The 14,243-nt window shown below is 42.2% G+C and overlaps 1 protein-coding gene across 1 annotated transcript in view; it reads right to left on the bottom strand.

The window, feature by feature from the left end:
* osbpl6 (oxysterol binding protein-like 6) overlaps positions 1-11,895 on the bottom strand; it is a 36,239-nt gene extending 24,344 nt beyond the window's left edge. Inside the window, exons 1-2 of the mRNA XM_062402605.1 lie at positions 11,598-11,895; positions 2,588-2,838 (exon numbers count right to left, since the gene is read on the bottom strand). Coding sequence (XP_062258589.1) covers positions 2,588-2,734 — 147 coding nt within the window. The 5' untranslated portion in view covers positions 2,735-2,838; positions 11,598-11,895. The remainder of the gene's footprint in view (positions 1-2,587; positions 2,839-11,597) is intronic.
* Positions 11,896-14,243: the final 2,348 nt, after the last annotated feature.

Raw genomic sequence — 14,243 nt, 5'->3', positions numbered from 1 at the left:
ATGTCTTGATCCACAAACTCTGTGTGTGTGAGTGTGTGCTTACTGAAGGTTGTGCCTGTAATTGCTCTCATGAGGGTCTCAAGAGTGAACAGCAGAGGAGAAAGTGACACGTATTGATTTGAAAATGGGGGCTGGATCTCATTAAGGCTTTCCCCCCATGTCAAAATGCCACACTCTCATTTTTCCTCAAAAACTGAGGCTCAGCCAAAGCCAGCTCAGGTCTTTCTTAGCATCTGTTGTGCTTCCTCAGGTTATCCCTCAGGACTGATGCACTGTGCTGTGCATTCTTTACAGTGGAAACTCACAGGCAGTGACGCAGCATATTGCTGCCATAATACACAACTAAGAGTTATGCATAACTTTGCATAATGTGAATTGAGTTCAAAGAAACGTATCTCTGCATGGAGACCACCCACACAATTCAAGCCTAATGCGGGAATTTTGCAAAACGAACTTTTCCTCTGGGCTTGGGCCACACAAATGCTGTTTAACGCCACTTAAATGCAGATTTTCCCAAACGCCTTTCAAAGTGTTGATTAAAAAAAAAAAACTCCAGTTTCTGTGTGTACATGTAAAAGTAATTGAAAATTTAGGATGTCACAGCTTACCCTGCACATGCCCAGTGTTGCTTCGTGTTTATCAGCAATTTGGGCCGTGTATACTAAATTTTACTCAGAAATACTTCACATTATATCGACTACAGACACCTTCACTTATTTTAAAGTCAGTGTCTCCTAGAAATAAGAGCGAAACCACTGAATAGCTGAATAGAAGAAAAGATTACTTTTAAATCTGTGTTTTTGAATGATACACCTGCCTCTGTTATACTAAATAACTACACATCCACTACATTCTGGTCTTACTGCTGATTCCCTCTACTCGGCGTTGACTCATCTGGATATATTGGCTGAGCAGGTGCATAAAACAAAGGAAATCTACAGGTCAAACACTTAATTGGTTGCTATCTCTGCAGCTACGTCTTTGGCAAGTACCTGACATCATTAACCGAACGAAAAGGGATGAATATGAAAGAAAGCGCTAACTGGTGCTTTGAGATCAACTCGGCTGTAAGATTAAGAAGCGTCAGAAAATAAAAAGGCCGAACCCTTTTACCCCTGAGGGCCTTGTTATCAAAAGGAGGTAGGCGACATTAAGGATGGGAACAATAAACCGAAGCGCCTCTCTGTCATCCTGATCAAGCAGCAGGCTTCGACTACACTTTTCAAACTGTCCCCTTTTCTTAAGACCAGCTCCCTTTTCTCCTCGGAGAGACGTCTCCCGCGGGACACAAGCTGGGCTCCCACATGGCATACCAGAGCGTGCCACATGCCTAGTGGAGCACCAAGCCTCCGCCTGTGCCTCATGAAATATTCATGACCCGGTGCCGACGGAAAAGCTGTGATGTCAGAGACTGCAGTTTCGGCGTCCGGTTTCTGTGCGGCCATATTGACACAGCAGCAGCTTGGTGAGGTAAGGAGGACCGGGGGGGCTTTAAATACTTTAAATACTTGCCCCGTGAACTGTGAAATAAGAGCTCTTCTCATTGATAATCATGTCTCTGCAAGGTTTTTACTTACTAACCAGGGATTTAGGAATGCTCTCCCAATCAGGCGATAACGTTTTTCAGAGTTAGTTTTTTGTTTCCACATAATCATCTCTGAATCTTAAATACAGAAACACGGATTCTACTAAACACAGCTAATTTCAAAGTTGCACATTTCTGTCACAATGATTGTTGCTGCACGATAGTGTTCGGGGCTGTTCTACATGGTGCGGCTGCTGTAGTAGAAATCTGAACCTTCCCATCCATCTGTCAATATTTGTCTTTGCTTTCCATTAACGGTCAAATTAAGAACAAAACTAGAGTGGCACGGTGAGAGCACATCCCGCCACCAAGTCCCAACAGTCCCCTTACATTCAATCAAGCTGCGCCAAATTTGACTCACAGAAACCAACCAACAAACAAGCAGGGGTGAAAACATAACGTCATTGGTGGAGATAATATTGCTTTTTGTGTTTGTCAACAGGAGAATAGAGTTGCACTGTTTTATAGCAAATTTATAGGAAATGTCAGCGAACAAAATCAGTCAGTGGTTCTGTGTTTACTTTCGCCCACATCATGACAGATTGGCTGATTTGTAAAGTGTGAGCACAAAGGACGCATGGTGTGGTGAAAAATAACAAAGTACTTTTACTCAGTACTGTACTTCCATTTTCTGGTGAAAAGATATTTCTGTTCCCCTGCCCTTCAAATTATTCTGATGGTTTCATTTAAAGACATGTTTAGGGAACAAAGAGATTAAACTGTCTCGTTCACATGGTTCTAGTTCACATGGTGAATGAAAGCTGATATTTTAAAGCTGGTTTATTTTTATCAACCTGTCTTGGTCGTAACATCACAATGGTCATTACTGTTTAACATACTTAGTCTGCTGAATAAATATCTTCATGATTTCCTTTCTATCTGCCTGCCTCAAAATAATGTTCACTCCTACTTATATTACCTCGGCTACTTCATTCAAAATGGCACTCTCCACAGAAACAATTTCCTGATGGTAAATGTCTCCTCCCGCTGCCTGAAAATTACCTGCCGGCTGTCGCGCTGGGAAGAAGAAGAAGAGGAGGCGCTCTTGTGAACTGGCGTGCAGGACTTGTTGACCGGCGTGGCACTCCTCTCTTCAGAGCTCATGGTGCGGCCCTGGGGGCCACGCTGGTAGTGTTGGTGGTAAGACATGGTGGGCACCGACCAGTTTGGCTCTGTGGATCTCCCTCAGCACTGGGCCCAGCAGATCAGGAGCATCGTCTGACACGTCCTCACTCTCACTGCTCTCTGTTCATCTGAAAAACAAAGATATGACAAAATTTATATTTAGGCAAAAAAAAATCACTTCTTCAGGCTATCGCAGTTCTGTTGTTTACACCAAACACTGAGCCACACTGTCACTGATCAAACGCCACTTGTTCTGGTTTGTCCCCATTAGAAACGAGTGTCTGGGCGTCTCCTGTACTTTCAGAACTACCCTCCGTCAGTTTCAGTGAGTTCACCTGACTCACAGATGCTCAGACACCTGGAGCTTTTCTTTGAAGTATGGGGGGGGGGGGCATACGATTCTTTTCATTACACACGCATTTCTGAATAAGCCTTTCAATATGGTGGCTGTGCGGTTGCTGCCACTCAGGATTACTCAACACACTGCATTTAGCAGAGGTATGCACCAAATGATTTCAAACCCAAACTGAACCTAATACTAAGGCTAATAACTAACAATGTTGATTGTTTAATGAAAAGTCCAAAATATTGGAAAAATTCCACGATCACAACTTTCACGAGCCCACACTGTTTTTTCTTCTGTCCAATTGAACAGAAGAAAAAACATTAGAAGACGTCAGTGTGGGCTCGTGAGATAGTCAATTTACTAAGATCTGAGCACAAAATAATCCTGTTTGAGAATCTGAAACCTGAGAAATTATGGCACATTTTTACAATAGTTGCTTATTTAAATACCAAAACCATAAGTTGATATTCAAAATAGTTTCCTGTTATTTTTGTAGATCAATATAACCGACCAATTGTTACAGCCCTGAGAGCTCTAATCTAATCTCTAATCTAAGCTATAAAGTGGCCGTGGCTCCTGAGGTAGAGCACGGCGTCCACTAAACAGAGAGTCAGTGGTTCAATCCCTGGCTCCTCCAGTCCGAATCCCTAAGTGTACTTGAGCAGCTGTTTCGTCAGAAAGGGAATGACGTGTGATACAAAAGCATGACATTTAAAGCGCTGAGTGAATGTGTGCTTGAATGTGACTGGTAGTGAATAACATTTTGGGTAATTGGTAATGGCCTGCATTTCCATAGCGATTATCAACCACTCAAAGCACTTTTCACTACAACTCATCTATTCATCCATTTACACACACACACCTTTACACGTTGCAATTTGGGACACTTCAGAATGTAGACTGAAGCCACCAAGGATTTAACCACAAACCCTCTGGTTAGCAGACGTCTCGCTCCACCCATGTGATTGCTTGCTAAGACAAGAAAAAGCACTACAAAAAGGCAGTCCATAACCTACATTGACCAGAGTCTCTAAATGTGTCCATCCATTTACTTCAGCTTAACGGAAAACAGTAGATCTTTGTACAATTAGAGAAATGTGGTAAATTCATGACTGTTGACTGTCACTGCGGAAGATGGAGAACGCTCCAAAGAACTGCTTATGTGACATAAATCCTTAAACATCTAATTACCCCCAAGACAATGACGGTAATAAGTGAGGATAGCAGAATGTATATATGTAAAACGTATACAAACACATGAGGATGACAATAATATCCTCTGGTATAGAGTCATAATTTAAATAAATATCCTAGATAGTAAATGTCTGGTAAAGCCGATGTTGAGGCAGTAACTGGGAGAGCTCTTCCTCATCATTACGGCACCGTGTTGCTCGATGCTGACACCGATAACATTTCCTGCAGAAGAACTGAGCTCTCAGGAGCTCCCAGCACCGATTAAACATACATCAATGCCAAGAGCGTAGGAAACAAACAGATAAACAAACTCTGCTCAGTTCAGAGACGCTTGGTGAGGTGAGGAGGAAGCTAGTGGACCCGCACGGGCAGAAATAAAAGAATATTTCTATTTCTAATTGAATAACTCCAAGATTCAGAGGATGCAGAATTTACACACGAGTTGGGAAACAGATGTGAATAATGTGGATGTAATCAACACATGGTGAGAGACATTCATGGTTGATTTTCTTTAACATGGCCAGATGGAAAATTTATGGACGTTTTCACAATTTTCTCAGGGAGTATTTCATGCATCTTGATGAGAAAGACATCTGACATATTTAGGGAACTGTGAGTATGTGAAACTAGGTTTGATATAATTTAAGGGGACTGTTGGGCCTTGATGGAGGTATGTGCTCCATCAAGTGACATTCAAGTTTATTAATCAGTTGATATATCAATATAAATTGTCAGAAAAGATGATAAGATTTCCCGTCAAAATATCCAAAAGCCCATGTCTAGGTTACTTCATCAAACTGCTTTTGTTTTTGAGTCTAGAAATATGTAATTTAGTATATTATGAGACTAAACAGCAGCAAATGATCACATTTAAGATGCTGTAACAAGGATACATTTAAAATATCACTGAAAATATTTTGTCCATAAACGTATCAATTGTTCAACGATTCTGGTTTGGAAGTTTGGATGTTATCTGTGTATCTGCGTTCTATAAGGTACTCTTGCTTCCTCCCACATTCCAAAGACATGCAGATTGGGGTTATGTTAACTTGAGACTTTAAAATGACCTTAAGTGTGAACCTGAGCCTGAATGGCAGTGTAACAACAAACTGACTGAAAATACTGCTTGTCCCAAACATGAAATGCAGCATCAGTTAAAACAATGCTTCTTCCATGCATGATGGATCGTGGAGCTGCTTCATTAATCTGATATTTTTCTGACAAACAAGTGGACAGGGGTGAAAGCTTATGGAGGTAATTAATCATTAGTTGTAGTCCCAGTTACGGTCAGCAAAGCAGACATCACCTCTCAGGTCAGGACACAATATGATACTGGAACATACACCACGTGCAGCAGTGCAGAGTTTTAACATCTCACCACAGACTGTTTCTGGTCATGTGCATTCACTGTATACAACTCTGCAGCCTCCTGTGGTTTCAACTACACGTTTGCGATATAGGCTCCCCCACAGGTCTGGGAAACTCCACTGAGCAGCTCTGAGGACATTCCAGCAGGAGGCAAGCTCACATGCGACCGTGCAGTATTCTCACACACACTAAATCATCCATATTTCAGATCCTTTGACAACATCCCCCTCCCCGCCCCTTAAGCCTATGAGGAGCTAAGCTACTGTGAGACTATGTGCTAAGTCCGTTCAGATAGTGTGTGCCTCCTAGCCTATTTAATAGATCCCCTCGCCTTGACCTAATAAGGAAGCATGAGCGAGGAGCACTTTCAGGGTAAACCTCCTGTTTTAACCACACTATTAACCTCTGACTGCAGGAGACTTCCTGTACTGTGTGAGCTCAAATTTACTGCGACATTTTTACTGTCCAATGAAAAACATAAACAGGTAACAACAAAAGATGAAAACTACAGAAAGATACTAAAACAGACATAAAGCTGCTGTAAGTAAAAGTGGGCTATTGAAATTACAACCATTCAGTTTTGCAGAACATATCACCTCCCTAATATTGCAATTGTTATGATGTGACACTGTCAATAGAATCAAAACAACTAAACCAATCTACATGTAACTTATGTGATCTGTAGTGTAAACCAAAGAAAAAACTTCCACAGAGTACACCTGCCACTTTCTTAAAATGTGACAAACCTCTGTGAACAGTGTGTTTGGCTCCAGCGCAGACAAACAAACTCAGGGAGCAGCGACATTGCTCCGCATGAACCCAGTTGACATGTTGGGGGGAGCGTCCGCACAGGACTTGATTAGTCATGAGCTTAATCTTCTAAATCCAGTAACCGTGATTAAGGCGCTCTTAGCAGGAGGATGAGGCCGGCGCTGCCACGTGGATACTACTGCAACACTTCAACACCCTGGCCAGTGGCAAACCAAACACTGTCCTTGTAATGCTGTGGTTATTAGATGATAATGTGGGTTTTATTGTGAATATAACATAGTGTAATGGTCTGATCATTTTTTTGGGATGAAATGCATTGTAAAAAAACGTCCCTGGAAGAAATTAGTGGTTGAACATTCACTCTGAAGAATGCAGAACTCATTTTTTACAGATGTGATTAAAATGTCTTGCCTGGTGCTACTGAAGCTGGGTCCATTCAAATGGAATATTCAAAACACGATATGATATATATAGGAGAAACGTAGGTTAGAAAATGATTCAATCTATCTTTCAAATGTTTTTTAAGTAATAAGTCAGACAGATTACTCCAACATTCTCTAGACTCATGCACTTAGCAATTGTGATAATTTCTCTTGACACACTTTATGCGCCAACCGATCTTCTGAGAGTCTGAGGAACCGGTAGTCGACTGTGGCTGCAGAGTTTCAATCCACATCTAGACAAAGACGAGCCTTGAGTGGCGAGAAGCAACAATGACACTAGTATGTAAGAGTCAGAGGAAAAGACCCTTCTTACGAAATTCTTTCAATGCCTCAAGTTGGAGTAAAATTCCACAAAACTCTAACAACTTCCCCTCACACAATGCTTCGGTGAGGTGCAGTCTTAACATGCACTCACTATCAATTTACTTACTGCCAAAATAATAGTGCAACACAAATAATATAATGACACATCATTACAGAAAACTATATGTATGTTTACATCTATGGTGATGGAATAAAAATGATAAAACTGAACTGCTCGCTGTGAAAAGCTCTACTACTGATCTCAATTTTCACACTGATTTTAAATAATTAATTTCTGCAACATGCAGCCTCTTTTTTTATGCTGAAGCTTTACACACTACAAAGATTTCTTTATGAAAAAGAGCCTTGCCTCTGTCTAATTTCCTCTAAACCATTTAAGGCTCACAGTTCTGTGGCTCCACCTCCATGAAGTGTCTTGGCAAGAAAAAAAACGTTCACTTCCCTTTCCCGTCTCTCGCTTCCCCCCAGAATGCACCCTCAGCTCGGTCACATCCATTACTCTTCTCCGTCTCATTTCATGCTCTACAAAAAACAACATCATTTAGGAAGAGGGATTTTCAGAAACCAAAAGGGAATGCTGAAAACTGTCAGAGATGTTCTGACTTCTGTCCGGTGCTGTCACCTGATTATTATTGAGATTCGGGGTCAGAGATTTACACTAGGTTCATTAAATTAGGCTCTGGAGACTCTTAAAACAAGCTGAGCAAACAGCTCAATGAGTTTCCATTAACAGGAGACAAGGCCTCACTTGACTAGTGTGTTGTCTGCTCTGGCAGCATATCAGCTACCCAGTATGTCTATTGTTGAATAATGTATCAATATTAAATGACTGTAGAATGATTTCTAGTGTTGAAGTAGTGAATTCAAAGTAACCAAAGATAATTTTTGTTATTTGTCCCTTTTAGAGAAGAGCATGTGAGACCTGATGGAGCAGATCCACTTTATTTTGTTCTTGCTGTGTTAGTCGACTGATTCTGCAGCATGTAAATATTTGTGGAAGTGTCCAATTCTCCCTTGGAGAGCTACTAAGCAAATAAACAGATTATGGTAGTATCGCATACTTCTGTAATCAGGAATTTTAGAGAAACCAAAAATTGCTCTGATTGTTTATTAACACATCTTAATAAAGTGCTGCCGCTCATGTGTTAGATGGTTCATTAGTTTATCATATTTGTGTCACTGGAACACAATAAGTTCTGGTCAATTTAATGTAGTATTGGTGAGTACTTTTTATAGTTCAGCTAATACATTTGCAACCGCTGTGATCAAGTTTTAATTTGTAAAATTATTCTACTTTCAACTATAAAGTGGTGAGAATCTAAATGAAGCTGGAACAGCTTGGCTTATTCACCTGCAGCAGTAACAGTCTCTTCCAGTGGAATGTCTTTTAACAAGGGGCTAAAGTTCCTCTCCAGGGCTGTTTTATGGCTAAATACTGTATGTGCTGTGACTTTAGTGGTGGTGGCAAGTGAAAAGTCACATTTCTGAGGGGGAGGGATCAATGGCGTGTCACAAATAAGGCAGTGAGTATCAACTGTCATCATGTGGGTTCGAGGCAGGAGGAGCTGAAGAGGTTTAAAAGACCAAAGAAATCCCCTCTATCCGTGTGCAATCCTCTAAGAGATCTCACGACGATGAAGAAAATAAACTTCAGATTCAAGCACTCGATGTGTCAAGCAGCACCACAAGACCCGAAGTCAAACTAGACTGGTACCCAGTAGATCACATACCTCCACCAAGGCCCAAGAGACCCCTTATGGCCCCACATTTAAATCATACAAGATCTGGATTAGCATTTAGATCCGCACCAAATTGCACACACTTATAGTTATCAGTCCCCTACATGTGATACCTTATTACCTTTAATGAAGATCTATATATGCAAGATTTCAGTTTCCCATCCCTCCACCAAGTTTTGAGGTAATCCATCCAGTGGCTTTTGCATAATCTTGCTCACAAACAAACTAACAAACAAACGGACAAGGGTGAAAATGTAACCTCTTTGGCCTCATTAATAAATATATGAAGAGTAAGAGGAGGAAATGGTGAATCAATGATCACTTCATATTGTATGATTTGGTGGTTAGTTGCTGTTAGTGCACGTAAAGCAAATGCTAATGGTTTCGCAGATATGTAATACCATGAAGCAGGATGCTGACTGTGTGTTAGTAGAAGTGAGGAAAAACATTCATGTTTGTGTTGTCACCACATCCAGAGCAGCCACAATAACACATTATCGACCGGCAAGTTTGCTGATCCCCCCTTTCTCTTGCATAATTGAAGTGGGCCAACAAAAGCAGGCTCCTTTCCCAAGATTATATTACGGGGGACTTTGAGGACAGTCGTTGTCTGGATGTACAACTGACTAATAATGCATATCGATCAGCACAGCTGGGTTTTCACCATTAACCTGGGTATACGGTATCGGGCTAAATGGATCAAGCTGCTCGTGCGTGACATCTGGAGGGAGCACATCTCTTTAAAATAGGCCTGTCTCTTTTTCCCTTTCTTTTTTTTTTTTTTAAACAACACCAACTGGACAGAGCCAGTTTATCCTGCGCTGCAAACATTACATCATCGAGGTAGAGCTGGGTATCACACTGCAAGACTTTTTTAATTCGGCCTGACCTGGGCCCACATTGGAAACTCTCAGGAGGGGAAAGCTGACACCAATTCTGTGGGCAGATTATTCTAAATCATTCACTTTATACTGTATCTTCTGTTTCTTTCCAGACAACACAATCTTCAGCTGTTGATTTTTGGTTTACTTTGTTAAATGGCATAGACAAGTTTGAGTTTGTACTAAATGTATTAGTTTGACAGTAAAATCTGCCAATTTGAGCCTTTCACAAACATTGGGGTATGTTTACTTACATGTGTCAAAAAGAAAACTTCTGTTTTTATAGAATAAACAATACAGAAAAGGTGTGCATTCATGTTCTGAATTTATACAATCAATTATGTTTATTTTCTTAATTCAAATTCTATCTATATGTGTTTGTTTTCTTTATATTTAGCTATTTACAATAAAGATTAAGTGTAGACTGTAAAATATGAAGACTCAACTATATTTCTTCGTCATTAGGGGATGGATAAAGAATAAAGAATGTATTAGCCAGTATATCTGTTTAGGACGTATATAACTCCCTAATATTAGTTTCGCCATATTGGTCAGGATCTCACCAAAACATAACAAAAAGATAAATTTAGCTATTGCAACTAATTATCAGGCATCATGTTGTGGACAGTTGTCTATACATTTTTAATGATGCCAGGCAAAAACAAAAGAACCCAAAACTTATCCAGCTATTAACAGAGTGAACATGTGTAATGCTGCTGATTAACTCAAACCAACTGGACTGTTATAGATGAGTCATGGGCTTTAAAGCCATGTATTAGTTATTAGTTTATTATTAGTAGTAGTATTAGTTGAACATGGCAGCTGATTAAATTAGTAAAATCCCCAATTGAGTGTGATACCCCTCACTGTCAATATCAAAAACCTGTGGGGGTAAAAAGACAGGGGTGAAATCTAGAGCATCACAGGGAAGTTGGCCTCGGCTTGATCTCCTCTCTCTTTCAAAGCTCATCTATTGGGACGAGGACACCTTCAGCCGGAGATCTCCTCAGGCCAGGCCAAGAATTATTAAAGCCCATCAGAAAATCAATCCCCCACTGCTGATCAATTCCACGAGAGCATTGATGAATGAAGAGTCCTCCTCTTCGGCCTGGCTCTGTAATTAATGTGAAATCGGTGCAATTTTAAACCTCTGCAAAGTCACCGTCTGACCTTCAGTTTGCCCGAGCAGGCGAGAAGAGTGACGGAGAGGAAGTTGGCCAACTTTCAGCGGGTTCTCAACCCTGACGACACGATGGGTGGGGAAACAGAGGGTAACGGGGGGATATCGTGCCTGTGAAGAGTCTCCTGATCTGGGATGAGAGCTGGGTTGGATGGGAAGCTGGGAGAAGCCACGAAACGGGGTGAAAATGTGCCAGTGACGCATTATGGTGACATGTTCAAATTTAGAGTTGGCTGGTTTACACCTACCCCACACACCCCCCCCCCCCCCCACACACACACACACCCCCAACATACAGCATCCATGTTTCTTTGGAGGAGGCGTGTGTTAGTTGGGAGATGAAGGAGGAGGAGGAGGAGGAGGAGGATGGTGGGGGTCCTGGAGGAGGATGATGCCCCAGTAATTGTGATGATGTGTGGGTCTCCATCTCTAGCTAGCTCAGGCTACGTGCTCATGTCTGACTGGTCCACGGATGCGAATACTGCTGCTGGAAGGGAGGGGGGGGGGGATTATATGAACGTGAATGAATGAACCCTGCCCCCCCCCCCCCCCCCCCCCATTTCTTCTCATGGGTTCCTCTGTATGAGCTGCAGAGGTTGTGTGGACACAGAGAGGAGGGATAAAGCTCAGTATGTCCTTACCACAGCCGCGGGGTGATGACCATGTCTTTACAGTTCTTCTTGGCGCAGGAAACAATTGGGGAGGAGGTGGTGGTGGTAGGGGGCGAAGAGGGGGGGGGGGGGGGGGGGCTCCCTTCCTTTGCCCGGCCAGAGATTCCCGAGCTCCTCAGAGACAAGCGGCCTTGGCGGTGACCCGCATACGCTCCTATCCGCCGCTTCTCACCGGAGACGATTGGCGCACGGACGCTGGAACATGGTGGAGAGTGGAAATAGAAAAAGTGCCGTGCTGGTGTTTCCTTGAATGCGGAGCTGTGATGCTCGGCTCGGCTTCACTCCTCCTCCGCTCGCTCCTCCCTGCAGCAAGATCGGCTTTGAGCGGGAACTAATCGCCGGAGTGGATCCGAGGCAGGCGGCCGGCGGCTGGGCGCAAAACGTGGAGCCGGATATGCACGAGCTGCTCGGACTCGGAGCGGACACACTCCGGTGCCAAAAGGGGATCGGATGCTCAACGGAGGCTGCGCAGCGTCTTAAAGGGAGAGGTCACCGGGAAGTGGAAATTCACTCATTGTCTCCTCACCACTCTGCCGATGGAGCTGGTGGGTGAAACGTGTTTGAGCTCACAAAACACTTCTGGACTTTCAGGGATAAACAGTGTCCAATACAATTGAAGTAACTGGGGGACCAATTCTCCATACCACTCCTGTGGTGTCACCCAAGTGTCCGACATTCATATTAGACTCAAAACGACGTCATTTAAACCATGTTTTATCCTTACTGTCCTCTGATACCTTTGTCTGGAGTTGGTTCATGTTCTCACATTAACACCGCACACAAGCTGCTCGCCCAAGGGCACACGTGGGTGTGCTTCCACTAGCGGACATTTAGGTTCACCAACTGATTTTTCAGTCAATAAAACTTTGTCATTTTCACTGACTTTCAAAATATTGAGTTTTAACAATCATGGAAAACTGCCGAAATATTCACAATTGTAAAGATGGAACAGTGACATTTTAGCAGCGAATGGCTTATCATGAAGTAGTCGACCAACTAATTAATCAACTCATGAGCACTGGTCAGTTTCAGGGGGCCCCCCTGTTTTCCCTCACCCATATAGTCAAGGGTTGAGGACACATCTTGTACATATTGTTTAAACCCTATGCAGGAAATTGTTATTTGTGAATATGGATTTTTCAAACACAATTTGATTGGCCAATGTTGAAATGGGGGTTGATAATTAATATTTTCCCCCAGGGATAATCGGGCCATGTGAATATCCCTAGAAATCTGCCTTTACCTCCAGGTATTGTGCTTATCAGACCAACACTTGAAATTCCTTATCAGGAAGTTTTATGGCACAGAATATGATACCTACCGTGGTGAACTCAGCCCTCCATACGTCACAGATTACATAAGCAGCTCTGAGGTCAAACATGGTGCAATGCTGCCACTGCAGGCACATTACTACACTAAGTGACTACAGGGAATGTGAAGGTTTTCTGTACAAAAATCCAAGTCTTTTTGCTGCTTTAACCTTTTCGTTTTATCTATGCCATGTGTAACCATAGACTGTATGGTTGCCTGGCAACGGCTCTCACCAACCTATCCTTAGAGTTAATGAGCTGCAAACATGCGCTCTGTGCGATCCCGTGATGCAGAGAGATGACGTGGACGTGCACATTGCTGCATTTGATGTGATGTTGTATCTTGTGGTCAGCGGGATCGACTGAATATTTCCAACATAATTCAGATATTGATTATCCTGTAAATCAGTGAAAAGCCTGGAAAACATGATAAAATAACAACAAATGCTGATTACACATCAATGCACCAGTAATGTATCAAATAAATAATAATGAAAGCCCATTCACATGATGAAAAGGGATATTCATGCATTATGATTACTTTAATTTTCCGGGCTCCACTTATACACTTATATTTCACCCAATCTTGTGTCTGTTGGTAAGACAAGACTTTGTGGAAGCATAAGATACAGAGTGGGATTTATTAAAAGTCCCTCATGATTATATTGGTTGAGTTTTACTTTTTAGGTCAGAAACGTTTACACTCCTATTCTTATTTGGATATAGTGTTCGGTCATACAAAAACATCGGCCTGTGTTAAGGTTTAAGAGAGTAAATAGAAATACATGTGTGGGTGGGTAAGCCCTTTAAATAAATTTAGCTGGTTAAAGTGACTTTTTTTATGCTGGATAATCATTTTATCCTTGGAAACCTGGTTTACGGGGAGACGGTTTTATGTGTAAAAGTAACTTGAGAAGTCGCCTGGGGCAAGCAGGGCAACAAACTCTTCTCATCTGTCTGTGCCAGTCTAAAAAACGGTTGGATATCAGATTTCACGGTTGGCGCTCTGAACTCTTGACATGCACCCATTTGAGCTTTCCCCTCCCATGCCCAGAAGCTTGTTGTTACCAGAATAGTCCTGGTCACGACTGACCGTTTCCATGTTATGGCGTACTATTGTAGGAGAGGAGAGGGAACTGCATGAATCCTGTGTGGGCAGGAATCAGTGAGACCGAGTGTGTGGGAAGGCAATAGACAGAGCATGAATTACAAGTCTGTAGGCTTACTTTTGGTGACAATACCTTTGCTGTTGTCGGCTTCTGCAGGATGACATAACACAATCTGTGCTGTTTATTGTTCTGTTGGT

The sequence above is a fragment of the Platichthys flesus genome, chromosome 13 (assembly GCF_949316205.1).
Source record: "Platichthys flesus chromosome 13, fPlaFle2.1, whole genome shotgun sequence".
In the NCBI taxonomy this organism is placed as follows: domain Eukaryota; kingdom Metazoa; phylum Chordata; class Actinopteri; order Pleuronectiformes; family Pleuronectidae; genus Platichthys; species Platichthys flesus.
The sequence above is the reverse complement of the archived record's forward strand: the minus strand, read 5'-3'. Positions and strand labels throughout refer to the sequence as shown.